Source organism: Lampris incognitus, chromosome 11 (assembly GCF_029633865.1).
Source record: "Lampris incognitus isolate fLamInc1 chromosome 11, fLamInc1.hap2, whole genome shotgun sequence".
Taxonomy (NCBI): Eukaryota; Metazoa; Chordata; class Actinopteri; order Lampriformes; family Lampridae; genus Lampris; species Lampris incognitus.
The window spans coordinates 45,988,699-46,008,683 of NC_079221.1; the positions used below are offsets into that span (position 1 = coordinate 45,988,699).

Here is a 19,985-nt window from a genome sequence, read left to right on the forward strand (position 1 = left end):
TATCTAGTGGGGAGAACAAGTATGTGATACACTGCCAATTTTGCGGGTTTTCCCACTTACAAAGCATGTAGAGGTCTGTAATTTTTATCATAGGTACACTTCAACTGTGAGAGACGGAATCTAAAGCAAAAATCCAGAAAATCACACTGTATGATTTTTAAATAATTAATGTGCATTTTATTGCATGAAATAAGTATTTGATCGCCTACCAACCAGTAAGAATTCTGGCTCTCACAGACCTGTTAGTTTTTCTTTAAGAAGCCCTCCTGTTCTCCACTCATTACCTGTATTAACTGCACCTGTTTGAACTCGTTACCTGTATAAAAGACACCTGTCCACACACTGAATCAATCAGACTCCAACCTCTCCACAATGGCCAAGACCAGAGAGCTGTCTAAGGACATCAGGGACAAAATTGTAGACCTGCACAAGGCTGGGATGAGCTACAGGACAATAGGCAAGCAGCTTGGTGAGAAGGCAACAACTGTTGGCGCAATTATTAGAAAATGGAAGAAGTTCAAGATGACGGTCAATCTCCCTCGGTCTGGGGCTCCATGCAAGATCTCACCTCGTGGGGCATCGATGATCATGAGAAAGGTGAGGGATCAGCCCAGAACTACACGGCAGGACCTGGTCAATGACCTGAAGAGAGCTGGGACCACAGTCTCAAAGAAAACCATTAGTAACACATGACGCCGTCATGGATTAAAATCCTGCAGCGCATGTAAGGTCCCCCTGCTCAAGCCAGCACATGTCCAGGCCCGTCTGAAGTTTGCCAATGACCATCTGGATGATCCAGAGGAGGAATGGGAGAAGGTCATGTGGTCTGATGAGACCAAAATAGAGCTTTTTGGTATAAACTCCACTCGTCGTGTTTAGAGGAAGAAGAAGGATGAGTACAACCCCAAGAACACCATCCCAACCACGAAGCATGGAAGTGGAAACATCATTCTTTGGGGATACTTTTCTGCAAAGGGGACAGGACGACTGCACCGTATTGAGGGGAGGATGGATGGGGCCATGTATCGCGAGATCTTGGCCAACAACCTCCTTCCCTCAATAAGAGCATTGAAGACGGGTCGTGGCTGGGTCTTCCAGCATGACAACGACCCAAAACACACAGCCAGGGCAACTAAGGAGTGGCTCCGTAAGAAGCATCCAGTCAGTCTCCAGACCTGAACCCAATAGAATATCTTTGGAGGGGGATGAAAGTCCATGTTGCCCAGCATCAGCCCCGAGATCTGAAGGATCGGGAGAAGATCTGTATGGAGGAGTGGGCCAAAATCCCTGCTGCAGTGTGTGCAAACCTGGTCAAGAACTACAGGAAACGTCTGATCTCTGTAATTGCAAACAAAGGTTTCTTTACCAAATATTAAGTTCTGTTTTTCTGATGTGTCAAATACTTATGTCATGCAATAAAAAGCAAATTAATTGCTTAAAAATCATACAATGTGATTTTCTGGATTTTTGTTTTAGGTTCCGTCTCTCACAGTTGAAGTGTACCTATGATAAAAATTACAGACCTCTACATGCTTTTTAAGTGGGAAAACCTGCAAAATTGGCAGTGTATCACATACTTGTTCTCCCCACTGTATATGAACCTTTTCACTCAGCTTCCAGGGCCTGTCACTCCACTGAAACTGCTCTGACCAGAGTGGTGAATGATCTTCTACTGGCTATGGACTCTGATTCCACTTCTGTGCTTCTACTACTGGACCTCAGTGCAGCCTTTGACACAGTTGATCACTGTTTACAATTATCCATCCATCCATCCATTTTCTGAACCGCTTAGCCTGCTCTCAGGGTCATGGGGATGCTGGAGCCTATTCCAGCAGTCATTGGGCGGCAGGCGGGGAGATACCCTGGACAGGTCACCAGGCCATCACAGCCCCCCCCCCCACACACACACACACACATTCATACCTAGGGACAATTTAGTACGGCCACCTCACCATGTCTTTGGACTGTGGGAGGAAACCAGAGCCCCCAGAGGAAACTCACGCAGACACGGGGAGAACATGCAAACTCCACACAGAGGATGACCTGGGATGACCCACCAAGGTTGGACTACCCCGGTTAATTTTGGTGTCTCTGTTTTAGCATTCTCTTGTCTGAAGTCCTAATTATCTGGAAGAACACATTGTGTCTACTATAATAATATTACATCAAAATTCTCTTAACATTAAATATGGTGTACCTCAGGGCTCAGTTCTTGGCCCTCTACATTTTTCTCTTTGTATTTCACCTCTTGGCCAAATTATACACAGTCATGGAATACATTTCCATTGCTATGCTGATGATACCCAGCTGTATGTGCCTATAAGGGCTGATGATTATACTCAAATGACTAATTTAGAGGCCTGGTTGGCTGCTGTGAAAAATTGGATGTTGATAAATTCCCTGCTTTTATATTAGGATAAAACTGAGATGCTGGTCATTGGCCCTGCTAGACTCAGACACCAATTTTATCAAGTAACAATAACAATCGACAACTCTGTGATTTCACAAAGTGTGGCAGCCAAAAATCTTTGTGCTACATTTGATCCCATCCTTTCCTTTGATAAGCACATTAAATAAATCACCAAGACTGCCTTTTTTCACTTATGTAACATAGCTAAAATTTATTCTTTCTTGTCCATGGCTGACGCAGAGACTCTTAATACATGCATTTGTTTCATCCAGACTGGACTACTGTAATGTTCTGTTTTCAGGTCTGCTACATGGTTCAGAATGCTGCTGCTAGAATCCTAAGTAAAACTAGAAAATTTGACCATATTACACCAATTCTTGCCTCCTTTCATTGGCTTCCTACCCATGTTAGATCAGACTTCAAGGTGCTTCTGATGACTTATAACATCCTAAATGGGCTTGCCCCATCTTACTTGTCTGATCTCCTTAAACCGTACATTCTGTCTCGAGCTCTTCACTCTCAAAATACAGGGCTCCTGTGTGACCCAAAGTTAAAAAGAAGTCATCTGGTGGCAGGGCCTTTTCCTACCGGGCCCCTTCTTGTGGAATAACCTGCCTGCTGCCATCAGACAATCTATTGAGTCCTTTAAATCCAAACTTAAAACTCCTCTTTTTGCCTTAGCCTACAATTATTTACCTTTCAGTACTTCATGACCTGTACTGCATGGCAGGTTGGTTTTCTGTCACAATGAATTTACCAACCACTGTTCTGCTGACGAGATTATAGAGTATAGATTATTGGCTATTGCAAACTGTTCTCTTCTCTCACGTCTTTTGTCTCTCTGAATTATGTCTTCTCCTTTCTCTTCTTCTGTGTGTGAATGGTGTGATGTGAGTCTCCCCTGTGTGCACGTGCAGTCTGTCCTCCTCCCAGAACTCCATGGTGATGGTGGTCGCTACCTGGACACTACTTAGCATCCCCCCCCATCACACATTGTTTAATATATCTAATGAATCCATATAATTTTGTTATCCTGTTTCAGTGTTATATCCTTCTCTCACTCAGACGTGTGACTAATGTGGGTTTTTTTTTGTATTGTCTCTATGGTGATGGTGGTCACTTGGCTTGGGTCCTGGGCTGTTCTGGTGGCGTCTGGACACTGCTTGGCATCCTCCTCATAATAGTCTTCATATATTTTATAATTCCATTATAATTCTGTTATGCTCTCTCAATGTTGTATTGTGTAAATTGTGTAAACACAACATCATTCCTCGTTGTGCGTCTTGGGGGAGAGATCCCTCCTCTGCTGCTCTCCCTGAGCTTTCTGCCTACTTTTTTTTCTCCCTGTTAAAGGTTTGTTTTAGGGAGTTGTTACTTATCCGATGTGAGGGTCTAAGGACGGGATGTTGTGTTGCTGTAAAGCCCCCTGAGGCAAATCTCTAATTTGTGACAACGGGCTACACAAATAAAACTTACTTGACTACGTGCATGATGATGCTATATTATTGTTAAATATGTATTGCGCCGAGATTATGCATGCAGTAGAACCAGAATCGCTATGTGAGTGTGACTGTGATTCATGCGCATGCATAACAATGAGCAAGGCCTCCCACCTCAAGCTTGCACAGGGCCTCGCACCCCCCCCCCCAACCCCCACGTGACATCCCTGTAAGTGATTACAGCCTCCTGCAAATTGACAGAAAAAAAGGTGTATACCCTCCTCTACCTCACTGGTTCAGCTTATGGAGCCTCTGTTTTCATCTTATAATCCTCACAAGTGCTCAACTCCTCACTCTCGGGATCAAAATGTGTCCAATAAAGTCTGGACATAATTGCTCAAAGATTGTGACCATCCACTAAAAGTTGACTCAAGTCGTACCCACTACGTGACATAGCTGCCTTAATACCGCAGTGCGGCCCGAGACATAGATCTTCATAAAACTACCCGTGGAGAATTCAAGTCATTTCACCCAGCGGTGGGAACGCTACAAGCGGGGCGCTCTCCCTTCCCCTCTCCCTCCCCCCGGGAGAGCAGCAGGCTGCTCAAACACCCGGGCACCGCCCGGCCCGGGTCTCTGGAGGGAGCCAGGGTTCCACCGAATCCTTTGCGTTGGTGCTGGTTGGAGTTCGGGTCGGGTTGGCGGGGATCGGTTTGACGGTTCGACGCGACAGGGGACCAAACGTGTCCGTGGCCAAGAGAGGCAGGGGTCCCTGCTCGGGCAGCGGTGTGGCAGGAAAGAGCGCCGAAGACGTGTGTGCGTGTGCGTGTGCGTGTGTACGTGCGGATAAAATGGAGCCGGAGGGCATCGGTGTGTACGTGGTCCCGCGTGCATGTGGGCTACACTCGTGCTCAGCGGGTGGCGTATGGGCGAGGAAGGGCTTAGTGCCAGAATCTGGAAGGAATATAGCTTGCCTTGTGGACATATTGCTTTTGAGCTCGTGCATTAATGTCGAGATTTTTGCGCACACGCTTCCGTCCAAGATAGCTGCCATCCGGCCGTGCACACACACACGGTCCCCTGTACCTTGTGCGAGTCACTCTAAATGCAAATAGAGGTGATTACCGGTGACAGACATCTAGGCAGGCAGGCCGGCTCTGCTGGGATCCCTCCACGGTGACAGGTCTGCCTTGCCAGAAGATGAGCTCGTCGTTTAGGGGCCGGCTTGCAACACTGGAATCACCAATTACTCACCTTGTCCAACCTCGGGTAGGCGCGGGACACGAAGCAGGTGGAGGAGGATCAGGGGGAGAAAGGGATGCGTGAGAAAAAGAAGGTACCAAAAGGGCACATGAATGTAAGGAGGGCAGGCATAGCCTTTTTCCACCAACAGGGGACGGGTTCGGTGACGGTTCGCAAACCCGTTTTTGAACGGTTCAGAGCAAATATAAATTGGTTGCGAACCCGAAAAGTTAGTTCCGAACCGGCACACGAAAACACCCCAGGTTTTTCAGCGCGAACCGTGACGACACCAATGGGCGTGTGACATTCCAGAGGAGGAAGAGAGGAGACAGCCTAACGGTCGATAATGAAGAAGAGAAGAAGAGAGGGGATAGCTTAGCGGTAGATAATGAAGAAGAGAGGAGATAGCCTAACGGTCGATAATGAAGAAGAGAAGAAGAGAGGCGATAGCTTAGCGGTAGATAATTAAGAAGAGAGGAGACAGCCTAACGGTAGATAATGAAGAAGAGAAGAAGAGAGGAGATAGCCTAACGGTCGATAATGAAGAAGAGAAGAAGAGAGGCGATAGCTTAGCGGTAGATAATGAAGAAGAGAGGGGATAGCCTAACGGTAGATAATGAAGAAGAGAAGAAGAGAGGCGATAGCTTTGCGGTAGATAATTAAGAAGAGAGGAGACAGCCTAACGGTAGATAATGAAGAAGAGAAGAAGAGAGGCGATAGCTTAGCGGTAGATAATGAAGAAGAGAAGAAGAGAGGGGATAGTTTAGCGGTAGATAATGAAGAAGAGAAGAAGTGAGGAGACAGCCTAACGGTCGATAATGAAGAAGAGAAGAAGAGAGGAGATAGTTTAGCGGTAGATGATGAAGAAGAGAGGAGATAGCCTAACGGTCGATAATGAAGAAGAGAAGAAGAGAGGGGATAGTTTAGTGGTAGATAATGAAGAAGAGAGGAGATAGCCTAACGGTCGATAATGAAGAAGAGAAGAAGAGAGGGGATAGTTTAGCGGTAGATAATGAAGAAGAGAAGAAGTGAGGAGACGGCCTAACGGTCGATAATGAAGAAGAGAAGAAGAGGAGACAGCCTAACGGTAGATAATGAAGAAGAGAGGAGAGGAGATAGCTTAGCGGTAGATAATGAAGAAGAGAAGAAGAGAGGAGATAGCCTAACGGTAGATAATGAAGAAGAGAGAAGACAGCCTAACGGTAGATAATGAAGAAGAGAGGAGAGGAGATAGCTTAGCGGTAGATAATGAAGAACAGAAGAAGAGAGGAGATAGCCTAACGGTAGATGATGAAGAAGAGAAGAGAGGAGATAGTTTAGTGGTAGATAATGAAGAACAGAAGAAGAGAGGAGATAGCCTAACGGTAGATGATGAAGAAGAGAGGAGACAGCCTAACTGTAGATAACGAAGAAGAGAAGAGAGGAGATAGCCTAACGGTAGATGAAGAAGAGAGGAGACAGCCTAACGGTAGATGATGAAGAAGAGAGGAGGCAGCCTAACGGTAGATGAAGAAGAAGAGAGGAGACAGCCTAACGGTAGATAATGAAGAAGAGAGGAGACAGCCTAAAGGTAGATGATGAAGAAGAGAGGAGACAGCCTAACGGTAGATGAAGAAGAGAGGAGACAGCCTAACGGTAGATGATGAAGAAGAGAAGAAGAGAGGCGATAGCTCAGCGGTAGATAATGAAGAAGAGAGGAGACAGCCTAACGGTAGATGATGAAGAAGAGAGGAGACAGCCTAACGGTAGATAATGAAGAAGAGAGGGGACAGCCTAACTGTAGATAATGAAGAAGAAGAGAAGAGAGGAGATAGCCTAACAGTAGATAATGAAGAAGAGAGGAGACAGCCTAACGGTAGATAATGAAGAAGAGAAGAAGTGAGGCGATAGCTCAGCGGTAGATAATGAAGAAGAGAAGAAGAGAGGAGACAGCCTTAACGGCAGATAATGGCGGAATCGGCAGATAACGAGGGTGCGCAGTGGTCAGCTGGGGAAACTCGGTGTTTGGTTGTTATCTGGGCATCTCCCGAGTTTCAGGAGAAACTAGAGAGGGGCACGACAAAGAGCAAGCTGTGTGGCGAATTAGCAGAAGAGATGACCAAGAATGGGTTCACTCGAACGTAACAACAAATTAAGAAAATTAAGGACTACCGAGACGATAAAAAAACAGTTGTCCAAAAGTGGACCTGGACGACGCAATAATATGACGTCATAGGTTTCGGACGTCGCTAACGTTTACATCCGGTGTGCAACGCACAACGTCCCCCCGTCGATGACGTACACGGTTCCGCTAAAAACTGGTCGAAACGCGGGCCCGTTCGCCACACAACACCAAGGTTCTCAGAATCCTGAACGGAACCGGTGTCTGAACCAGAGCTACTTCGGTGGAAAAGGGGAGGACAAGAGGGAAAATGTGGAGGAAGAACGGGGAATGGTGGAAGAAAGGAGGAGGTGACCGGAGGGAGGGAAAGCTGTAGAGGCAAGGCGCCCCCACCCCCCCTTCATTAACATCGTTTAACCCCTGACATATCCTCCGCTATTAAACTCGCCGCTAACTCCGTGGCTAACAACCTGCTCAACCCACTGATCTAAAAAAGAAGAAGACTGGATCGCGCATCCCATAATTCCGTGCCACCAATTTATGAAGGCCAATTGAACTTGATCGGCGCCATCTTAGGTAGACCAAGAAGCGACCACATTGCATTAGAATCGCCAGCTAAAATGCCGAGTTGCGGAGCAAACAAGTGCTCTAACCGCACAGGGTGGAAAAAAAGTGGCAATTCAGATAAGATAACCGGTTATTTTCTTGCCCGGTGCGGGATTCGATACGGGTGTACTGCACCACAAGCCGACATCACTAACCGCTCGGCTAAAGGGTCAGACCTGTTAGCTAGGGGCTAACGTGTCTTATTACTAATTTACAGTCGTCACCCTCCCCGGAAGCGCGCCCTCGCGCTTTGTTCTTCCCGCGCTCCGAAGAGACTTCTGAGGATCTGCACACTTCCGGATCCCACCGCTGCCACCAGTGTAACCGGTTATTTTCTTGCCCGGTGCGGGATTCGATACGAGGTGTACTGCACCACCAGGCGACATCAGTAACCGTTCGGCTAAAGGGTCAGACCCGTTAGTTAGGGGCTAACGTGTCTTATTAGTAGTTTACAATAACATTTCACAAGTAAGTACCCTTTTTTACTGGACGCTTGCATTCAAGATGCCATAGCAACTGCTGATTTAAGATGCCTTGATTTGTCAAAAAAAATCCCCGAGCTGGCTCCTCACATGTTCGACACTGCTGTCACGGATAATCGTGTTTTTAATCTTATAAAAGTAATCTTGTAAATATTGCAAGATACGACTGCATCATCTTGGCAGAGAATGCACTGCAAAGCTGGCTGGCAAGAAGCTGCGGAAACAGCTGACACAACTTCTAAATGTAAGATCATGACTGCAGAACATGAGAATATGAGACTGTTGTTTACAACTGTAAACTACTAATAGGACACGTTAGCTCCTAGCTAACGGATCTGAGCCTTTAGCTGAGCGGTTAGTGATGTCGCCTTGTGGTGCAGTACACCCCGTATCGAATCCCGCCCCGGGCAAGAAAATAACCGGTTACAGTACTTACTTGTGAAATGTTATATTATCTGAATTGCCACTTTTTGTCGACCCTGTGCGGTTAGAGCGCTGGTACTCAACATTTTAGCTGGCAATTCTTTCTTTTTTTATAAATGTATTTCCGATTTTCTCCCAATTTAGCGGCCAATCGATCCCTATTTTAATTCAAACACCCACCCTCGTACTGCGTGCGTTCGCCAACGGCATCTGTCCGGCCGGCAGTCTCGAAGGAGTTCAGACCGAATCACTGCTTTTCCCGACACACACAGAGACGCATTCATGTGACGAACACAATCTGACTCCGCCCCCCTCCCGAAGACAGCCTTGCCAATGATTGCTGCTTCATCGAGTCCGGCCATAGTCGGATTTGACGGGACCGGGGCGCGAACCCCCGGTCCCTAGTGGGCAACTGCATCGACTCAAAGCTGATGCTTAGACCGCTACACCACCGCGGACACTAGCTGGCAATTCTAATGCAACGGTATCGCTTCTCGGTCTACCCAAGATGGCCGCCAAGTCGCCCATGCCGGCTTCACTGCATATCGCGAGTTGCTCGATCCAGTCTTTTTGTTGTTGAGATCAGTGGCTCAATCCCATCTCAAGCTGCAGAGAGAGACACACACACACACATACACACACACACACAGTTGGGGGCAGACAAGCTTGTTTTTAAATCGAAGGCATTTATTGCGAAAATGCACGTTGACATGAAGAGAACAAAACCAAGAACAAAAACAAACGGAACAACTGGTCCAACCAGCCACGGGTCATCAGTACAAGACGATGTATCATGAGCACATGGTGGACAGCACGGGGCGCTGCTGGTGAGAAGCATGACTCCAACGGCAAAAAAAGCCTATAAATATTCTGCACAATATATAATTATATATTTATGTATATATATAATGTATATCTATATATATATTTTTTTTCTGCTGCGGTACCCTTAAACAAAGCCAACTCGTGTGTGGATGGGGACGAGAGTCCGTGTTGCACCAAACACGATCGTAGTTATTTCTGAAGAGCTCGGCACGCGCGCGCGCGCGCGGGGGAGGGAGGGGGAGGGGTCGGCCCCCGACACCCAAACACAAAATCACCCATAGCAACACGTAATCCAAGATGGCCGACGTCTACTCTGAGAAGGCGTGGTGGATGCTCTGGGTCCCGGCTTTCGGCCTGAAAGGTCCGCGGGGGGGGAGGGGGAGGGGGGGGGGGACGACGATGGGGTCGTGTAGGGTCTACCAAACGTACACGGCGGCGCCTTTCAGCCATTTTGAAAGAAAACGGAGGAGACTGAATATTTTCACTGCACGCTTCGCGCCCTTTTTTTTTTACACTGAGCCCAACCTCGCCCCCCTTCACCCCTGCGTAGCTCCTGGGGAGAGGAGATTGGGAGGTTGGTGTCATTTGAGCCAAACTGGCGTTACGGCACTCGATCCAAACAGGTGGGGCAGGTCATGTCGCGTGGTAGTCAAACCCTCGCGGACCCCCCCCCCCCCCGCCAACACACCGACGTCCCCTCTCCTCTCCTCCCGGACCTCTCCTGTCACCGTGATGTGAAAACCGGACTCCCCTCATCATAAAAAAAAGGGGAGGTGCATCATGAAATACTTGCTCGTGCTCACTAATGGAGAGGGTTTGTTTATTTTTTATTTTTTTTAATAAGCTTCACAGAAAAAATGAAATCCTCCACGACGGCGAGAGAAGGAACTCTGGGAACTGCTGGTTTCCGGACAAACGAGTCAATTACGTCGATATGACAAAGTTCATTCACAACCACCACCGAGCTGGCTGACGACAGGGGAGGTGGAGAAGAGGCGAAGAAGAAAGCTGACATGAGACACCAACTCACCTGCTGCCTCACAAGAGCTGCAGGTCAGTTGCTGTGTTTCTGTGCTTATGTTTACACACATGCCCATCCCTGTGTGTGTGTGTGTGTGTGTGCGCAGGAAGTCCGGTGTAGTATGCAGGAAGAGAGCGTCTATCAGGGACGGGCAGCATGATCCGGAAAGGGCCGGTGTGGCTGCAGGTCTTTGTGCCAGCCCGGCAGTGACACACCTGAGAGCATCAGTCAGCCACCAGTCTTTGCTGAGGACCTTGGTTTGTAGACTCAGGTGTGTCACTGCTCGGTTGCAGCAAGGACCTGCACCCACGCCGGCCCTCTCCGGATCATGCTGCCCACCCCTGGCTCACCGGCGGGTCTCCGTGTAATACCTAATGTGCTGACTCTGCATGTACCGAGGCCCTTGACCTCACGGGAGGGGCGCAATCTTCATCGCCAAGCGTTGAGTTTCATCCGCCACAGTCGCCAACGCCGCCGCTGACGGGGAGCCCAGTTGTCCTCCATGGCGACTGTTTGTGTTTTATGTGTGTGTGTCTGTGTGTGTGTGTGTTTCATTCCTCCCCCATGCAGATTTGTTCACGCGCCTTTAGGGTTTTACGAGGTCAAAGCCAAGAGCTCCTCACGTGTTATCAGACCATGCCAAATCCATCACAGTTTTGACGGGGAAGGAAAGGTGACGGGGACTAAGAGGACACGGGGAAAGCAGTCCCTTTCTGAAAAAAAAACATAAACAAAAACGTCAAGGCATAAACACAATTTATGCCTCACAATTTCTCCCAGCGGCCTCGCTGCCTGATTTACTGGGGGACTGGTTAGCGCCTTCTGTTTTGTGCATGCATCCCCGCTGTTTGAGATCGCAGGCTGCAGCCTCACGTGCACGTGCTGTGTGGCGGTGAGCATCCTGTAGGGCGGTATCCGGCCAATCAGAGTTTAGTGTGCTTAGCCAATGACTGAGCCTTACATGGCAGTAACTAACCAATGAGAGGGCTTGCTTGTGCTTCGCTTTGGCCTGTGCTATTGTAACAGTGAGCGTAGCGGGCCGCTTCAGCAGCGGTTGATGCCAGATCCAACGGGGTGTGGGCACGGAAGTAGCCGTGATTGGCTGTCTGCGTCGGCCAATAGACAGCGCGGAACCTCGGCGCGCACTGACTTGAAACAAACGATGCGCGCTGAAGCATTTAGCTAGCTAGCTAGCTTACAGCTGACCTTAACACTGCCAGAGTGTACTGTAACGATAGCTAACGTTAACGCTTGCTAACAATGGAAATTCAAAAAGAGTTTAAACCCTAACCAACAACCAACCACGTCTACTTCCGTGCCCCTCTGAAACAAACGATGCGCGCTGAAGCATTTAGCTAGCTAGCTAGCTTACAGCTGACCTTAACACTGCCAGAGCGTACTGTAACGATAGCTAACGTTAGCGCTTGCTAACAATGGAAATTCAAAAAGAGTTTAAACCCTAACCAACAACCAACCACGTCTACTTCCGTGCCCCTCTGAAACAAACGATGCGCGCTGAAGCATTTAGCTAGCTAGCTAGCTTACGGCTGACCTTAACACTGCCAGAGCGTACTGTAACGATAGCTAACGTTAACGCTTGCTAACAGTGGAAATTCAAAAAGAGTTTAAACCCTAACCAACAGCCAACCACGTCTACTTCCGTGCCCCTCTGAAACAAACGATGCGCGCTGAAGCATTTAGCTAGCTAGCTAGCTTACAGCTGACCTTAACACTGCCAGAGCGTACTGTAACGATAGCTAACGTTAACGCTTGCTAACAATGGAAATTCAAAAAGAGTTTAAACCCTAACCAACAACCAACCACGTCTACTTCCGTGCCCCTCTGAAACAAACGATGCGCGCTGAAGCATTTAGCTAGCTAGCTAGCTAGCTTACAGCTGACCTTAACACTGCCAGAGCGTACTGTAACGATAGCTAACGTTAACGCTTGCTAACAATGGAAATTCAAAAAGAGTTTAAACCCTAACCAACAACCAACCACGTCTACTTCCGTGCCCCTCTGAAACAAACGATGCGCGCTGAAGCATTTAGCTAGCTAGCTAGCTAGCTTACGGCTGACCTTAACACTGCCAGAGCGTACTGTAACGATAGCTAACGTTAACGCTTGCTAACAGTGGAAATTCAAAAAGAGTTTAAACCCTAACCCTAACCAACAACCAACCACGTCTACTTCCGTGCCTACACCCTGCTGGATCTAGCATCGACCTTCAGCAGCCGCTACTCACCTGGTTCAGTCGTCACCTGGCTGGTTTTGAAACGGTTCCTCTCATGGTCACATGTGCAAACCCACCACGTAAACACATGTGTGCACACGCACGTTTTTAGCTCTTTAAATACTGACTGCTATATTGAGACTCTTTCTCACACACACACACACACACACACACACACACACACACACACACACACACACACACACACACACGAATGAGTTATGCTGTGCTTCTGTTTCCGTCTTGGCAGATAGAGAGAGAGAGAGAGAGAGAGAGAGAGAGAGAGAGAGATGGCTGTGGCGGGTTCTGAACAAGCCCGGCCTTGACCCACATTCAGGACATAGAAACTCACAAGGCAGATCAGACATACACTGAAAAGGTACAAAAATACTTGTCGAAGGTCGATAAGATCGGAGGTGAGGGCTGGCAGTTTGTGTGGCAGCACTGTTGTCCCTGCCCGGGCAAGGCCACACCGCACGCCGGCGCCGGCCGACGCCGGCCAAGAAGAACACCCAAACTCATCTCAATATAAAACCCCTCACGGGCCTCCAGTCGCCGACGGGCTGTGAATTCTACTGCCGGGCACATCCTACACCCGTACCTTCTGTGGGGGGGGGGTGGTTTGCTGGTTTTGCAGAGCAGTGCTGCTGAATTCAGTGGTGTTCATAGTTGACGGGCGTCAGCCGGCGCTCTGCACCCGAGTCACCTGACCCGCCGCCCTGTGTGCTGGCCTGGACTCTGCTTCCCCTGGACCCTACATACATTCTACCACAGTCCGTGTGCACGGAGGAGCGTATAGAGACTGCACGGCTAGAGGCGCCGTGTCGCTGCCGATCCATAAAAACCTTATTTTTCCAAAAAGCTCACATACGGAATTAAGAAAAGACGTTTTGTACAAGTCATGGAGATCTGAAACGTGTCCCGAATCGCTCTGCCGGGTCCTGGGTTTCGTCAGATCTACTCAGGACACAGAGGACCATGTAAACTTTCACTGTGAACAAGTAATTTACAAAGAGAGCACCCAAAACTGGAGTCGAGAGGTTCCTTGTGAGAAGCAGCGGCGATGCTTTTGTGCCGTTATTTGGTGGCGGGTGGCGCCGGCGGGAGGAGAGCCGGGAGGAAGGGTGTGTCTTTCTGTGCTGTCGTCTCGTGTGTGCCTTCAGTAGTCATGATGTCAACATCAAAAGTCTATATGATGAGTGTGATGAAGGCCCCCCCCCCCCCCCGTCCCACGGCCGTTCTGGGGGGGCCGCCTCAACTGGAAAAGCTGTCCCGCTTTCCTGCGTGGTGGGGCTGGTTGAAACCGGGGCTAGCTTTGTGTGTGTGTGTGTGTGTGTGCGCGTTAGCTTGTGTGTTCATTGTAAGAACATGTGTGTCTTTGTGTGCACGTGCGTCTCCCTCCTCCTCACGGGTCAGAAGCTCTCCACGAAGCTGCCGGGGAAGAGGCCGGTGCGTCCCGTCCTCTGCAGGGTGCCCTTGTACCAGCCGTCCTCCCTCTTCTTATGGACAAACACCACGTCGCCTTCCCTCAGCTCAATCTCGGCGTCGCTCTGGGGAGGGTAGGGCACCACCACACGGTACCTGTCAACGAGAGACAACGGCTGGTGTCACTTTCGAAGGCTAGGGAGATTACGGGGCGTCTGCAACCCTGCAACGGGGGAAAGCCCCGTTACCCCGCGAAGGACCTCATTTACCGGCGGCTCTGAGGGAGAGATTTGGTTACAAAACGTTAAAAAAGCGGCTCCGGGGAGACATGTCTTTTCGGTACCCACATGCAAACTATCTCACACGCTGAAAACACCGAGCTGATCCGTGTGGTTTGACAGCATCCATCCATCCACCCGTCCGTCCATCCACCCATCCATCATCCAAACCGCTCATCCTGCTCTCAGGGTCGCGGGGATGCTGGAGCCTATCCCAGCAGTCATTGGGCGGCAGGCGGGGAGACACCCTGGACAGGCCGCCAGACCATCACACAGGGCCCACACACACATGGACAATGTAGTACGGCCGAGTCACCTGACCTACAGGTCTTTGGACTGTGGGAGGAAACCGGAGCCCCCGGAGGAAACCCACGCAGACACGGGGAGAACATGCAAACTCCACACGGAGGACGACCCGGGACGGCCCACCAAGGTCAGCCTACCCCGGGCCTCGAACCCAGGACCTTCTTGCTGTGAGGTGGCAGTGCTAACCACCGCACCGCCGTGCCGCTCGTTCTATATCCTGCGTTCTTTTCTGCTGGAGGTGTGTCAGGTGTGTCGGCCAACGACGGAAACAAAGTGCTGCCGTTGAGCCGTATCCCTCACGGCTACCTCTCACCTAGCGTCAGTCACGCAAACATGTACACTTACACATGGAGACGCAAGAACAAAAGAGCATACTTACACTGACATGCAGAGTCTCTCCCTCATAAACACACACACACAAACGAGTACCTGTAGAGACGGGTGTGTCGAGCCCATGCTCTAATGTTTACAAATCCAGTCCCCAAGGCCCCCCTGTCCTCCAGATTTTCACTGTAACCCTGCATATGTCGGTCCGCTTGTACTTAGCACTCCATTATGTCAGATGTGGCACACCTAGCATAATTAAGTACTGTGATGTGATTGGTGGCGGCAGTGGGTAGCGCGGTTGCCTCGCAGCAAGAGGGCCCTGGGTTCGAGCCCCGGGGTAGTCCAACCTTGGGGGTCGTCCCGGGTCGTCCTCTGTGTGGAGTTTGCGTGTTCTCCCCGTGTCTGCGTGGGTTTCCTCCGGGCACGCCGGTTTCCTCCCACAGTCCAAAGACATGTAGGTCAGGTGAATCGGCTGTACTAAATTGTCCCTAGGTGTGAATGTGTGTGTGTGTCGGCCCTGTGATGGCCTGGCGGCCTGTCCAGGGCGTCTTCCCGCCTGCCGCCCAATGACTGCTGGGATAGGCTCCAGCATCCCCGCGACCCCGAGAGCAGGATAAGTGGTTTGGATAATGGGTGGATGGATGTGATTGGTTGAGTAAGTACAAGCAGGCCTATGCATGCAGGGTTACAATGAAAATCTGCAAGACAGGACCTTGAGAACTCAAAATCAAACTAGTCCTAAAACCAAACCTCAAACCAAACCAGCAAAGTGACCCTTTGTTATATTACAAAGTAAATTAGGAATCATATGTTAATTTTAATTCATATCATACTGCACAAACTGTGACTGGAAAACAATTAAGAAGAGTATCAGTTACGATGCCCCTTTCTCTCTTTTACCTACTGCCCGGCGCCTCCTCCTCCTCTGCAGCCTGACAGGGCTCATTGAGGCTGTAGCACAGGCAGTACTGTGTGGACGCTCCAAGTCCCGGTGTTTGAAGCACCACCTGAAGCCAGCTTGTGTTAGTGGTAGACTTGCAGTACTGTATTGGTGCCTTCATGTAAAAGCTTTTGTGGATCCAAATGGCAAAAACAACATGATTTGAAGATTAAATTGACGTTTCGATCCCTAATGCTAGCACTGATATGGCTTTTAAGTGAGATGGCTACTACATAAACCAAACAAGGTGGTGGCAGCATTCAGGTTTGGAGCTGTTTCATCTATCCTGGAGTTGGAGACTTACACAGGATCGATGACACACGAACCAAAGAAAAGTATCAATCTATTCTACAGACGCATGCCGTCTCTTCTGGCTTAAAGTTGTGTGGAAGGGGATTCATTTTCCTTCAGGGCAATGATCTGAACCACACATCAAGGTTTTGCCAGGACTATCCAAGGAAGAACAAGGCGTGTTGACTTGAATCCAAGGAAGAACAAGGAGTGTTGATTTGAATCCAAGGAAGAACAAGGAGTGTTGATTTGAATCCAAGGAAGAACAAGGAGTGTTGATTTGAATCCAAGGAAGAACAAGGAGTGTTGATTTGAATGGCTTTCCCTCCACAGACACCAGACCGTATCCCCACTAAACATCTATGGGAAACATTTAAAAAGGGAAAAAGTGAAAACATACTGTAACATCACGGGACAATCTCTGGGAGGCTTTTAAGAAGTGCTGGAATAATTATGATTCCCAAATTCTGCACAAATGTGTAGAACAAATGTTGGAAAATACAAGCGGTAATTCAGGCAAATGTTGAGCATACCGCTACTGAAGTTCTTTTCTTTGGAATATTTACTTTTCATTTTCAAACCAATTTTAGCAACCATAGAATACGAAACACAAAAAAGCCCCAATTCCCTTCTTCCTAAGAAGACAGGGGAATGAAATACAGAAGCACTGCACTAACACATCTTTAAAGAGGCCTTCTGTTCAACCAAAAATGATCACATCCCTGTGGTGGCATCAATTATGTGCCTATGTACTCTAGGAAAGGCTGCCAAATTTTCAGAAAGGTGTTATATCCTTTTCTAAGACTATATGTGATCTTTTCAAGAGGAATACAACTGTTCATTTCCAAAGACCATCTATCACTGAGAAGAGGGGAATCAGATTTCCATGTCACTGTTATGCATTCCCTGGCCACACGTAGAGTGATGTCCGAAAATGCAATTTGGGAAATGGTTGAGGATCTGCCGACACTTGTGAAGTTCCCCAGTAAGGAAAGCTCAGGATCTAATGGGAAGGTAACTCCTGTGATCTTGGTCCAGGTGTCACAGAAGTTGTACCAAAAGGGTCTCACCTTTGTACAAAGCCGAGTACAGAGCAGGAAGGAGCCAACCTCGACATCTGAAGCACATTTCTGACAATTCAGGTTTGGATTTATGTAGTTTCTGCGGGCTGAGGTACAGTTGATGGAGGAAATTATAGTGACCCAGTCTGTACCGGGCATTAATGGTAGCTGACAAACTGCCTTGACATAAATCTGACCAGAGTTGTTTATCAGTTGCTATGTTCAGATCCGATTCCCATCCCGCTCTAGATTTGCGCAGACCTGGTTTTGGGCCCTCACTCAGCAGGAAGGAGTACATTTTGGAAATAATTTTGTATACATTTCCCTCATGGAGCAGTTTCTCCACATCAGTAAGTACAGGTAAAATCATTCCAGGGCCCGGGTTGGTTTTAAGAAAAGATCTTAACCGAAGATACCAGAGGAATGTCTTGTTGGCCAAGCCTGTTCACTAGGGCCTTAGTGATCAATTTATAGTGTGAATTTGATAAGGAAATAGGCTGAAATGAAGAGCATTTAAATGGGTATCTATTTTTTTGTGAATCAGTGATTACGGCAGTAGAGAAGGATTTGGGGAGAGATTGAGTTTTAGATGCCTTAATTACATCCATGATGTGGGGGACGAGTAGAGCCTTAAATTCTCTGTAAAATTCAGGAGGGAAACCGTCCCCCCCTGGTGATTTATTAGGGTGTAATGAGCCCAGGGCCTTTTCAATTTCCTTCTGTGTGAAGGGACGATCAAGATTCATTTGGTCTTCTCGGCCAAGTTTGGGCAATTCAGTGGTGGACAGATATTCATCAATTTTCGTAAGGTCTTCTGGAGATTCTGATGTACATAAATGTGTATAAAACTGTTTAAAATGTGTCGTTAATTTCTGTTGGATTATATGAGACTGAATCCATTTCAGTTTGAATTGCATGAGTTGTCCTTGAGATTTCCTCTGTTCTCAGTTGCCAGGACAAGATTTTGTGTGCCTTCTCTCCCAATTCACAATATCTTTTAGTTCTTAAAATTGCCTTTTCAGTTCTATAAGTATGTAATGCATTGTATTTGAGCTTTTTGTTTCCCAGTGATTGTTATAATTCTTTGGACCCAGACTGTTGGAACTCCTTTTCCAAATTTAAAAATGTCTGCTTCCAGTTCTTCTATTTCTGCCACGTATTTCCTTTTAATACCTTTCGTATAGGAGATCATTTGTCCTCTTAAATAAGCTTTTAGCGTGTCCCATAATATAAAATTATTGGGAGAAGAGGCCCAGCTTGTCTCACAGAATAGCTCTATCTGGTCTTAAATAAACTTGCAGAAAGCTGGTTTTTGAAGAAGGGTAGGGTTCAAACACCATCTAAAGGAATTGGTTGGTTTTGCTGGCATCAAGATAGACAGGGTCAAAGGTGAATGATCCGACAGGGGTCTAGCTAAGTATTCAGATTCTAATGTTCTATAAATTAGCTGCATTAATAGCAGAAAAAGGTCAATCCTAGTATGAGCGTGATGGGGACAGGAAGAGAAGCAGTAGTCCCTGGTTTGAGGGTGCATTTGTCACCACACAGCCATCAAGTTAAGATCTTCCATAAAAGCCAAGGCGGTTTCGGCCGCTTTTGTTTTGGATACTGTTGAGGTTGACTTATCCAGAATAGAATCAAAGCAAAAATTAACGTCGCCCCCACGAGTATATTTTGTCATCCCCCTGATACCTTGAGAAAGATATCCTGAATAGCGGATTTATCATCATAGTTGGGTGCATATAAATTTAAGTGTCCAGGGTTCTGGGTAAATCCGACAATCAACTAACACGTATCGGCTTGATGGATCAATAATAGTTTCTCCAATCGTCACCGGAGTGTTTTTATTTATCAAAACGGCCACTCCCCTGGCTTTGGAATGAATGATGATGATAACACATGTCCTACCCATTGACTCCTCAGTTTCGTATGCTCCTGTGTGATAAGACGGGTTTCTTGTATAAAAGCAATATCAATTTGCAGTTTTTCCAGGTGTGCGAAGACTCTTTTCCTTTTAAAAGGTCCGTTCAGCCCATTCATATCAAAGCTAGCAAATGTCACTACCCTATTCATCAACAACAAACGTATATAGCTATCAAAGTGGTATGACCTTTTGGGAAGTCCCTGTGCAAGTGAAAATGTGTCTCCTGTAGTAAAACAGCAAACAAAGCACTGACTAGTAAAAAACCAAACAACACAAGCAGACCCTCCCCCGAGTGCCTGCTTCCTGAATATTCAGCAACATCTCCCCTGCTAAATTGGGATGTGCACTTTGCACTTATCAAGCATGAAATGCCTGGCTGCTTTGTAAACATTTGTCCAGCCCAGGGCTGGGGCTGAAAAGATGAATTACCGTACAAAATTATCCAATTTTACATGAAACAGGAAATTATTATAAATAGTGGAAACACCGCTTTCAAAAAAGTGTTACTAGGCAAATGAATCGGCTTAAGCTGAAGCCAGTCTATCAAATGTAAACCGAGAGCGCCGTCGTCCCTCACATTATCTGTAGCGTCTTTTAATATAACAAGTGATGACAGTTTCGAGCATAAAGGCGTGGCGGCTCGTGAGAAGT

At 47.8% G+C, this 19,985-nt stretch overlaps 1 protein-coding gene across 1 annotated transcript in view; it reads right to left on the reverse strand.

The window, feature by feature from the left end:
• Positions 1 to 13,728: 13,728 nt before the first annotated feature.
• LOC130121135 (E3 ubiquitin-protein ligase SH3RF3-like) overlaps positions 13,729 to 19,985 on the reverse strand; it is a 178,207-nt gene continuing 171,950 nt past the window's right edge. The window contains 1 exon segment of the mRNA XM_056289986.1: positions 13,729 to 14,363. Coding sequence (XP_056145961.1) covers positions 14,195 to 14,363 — 169 coding nt within the window. The 3' untranslated portion in view covers positions 13,729 to 14,194.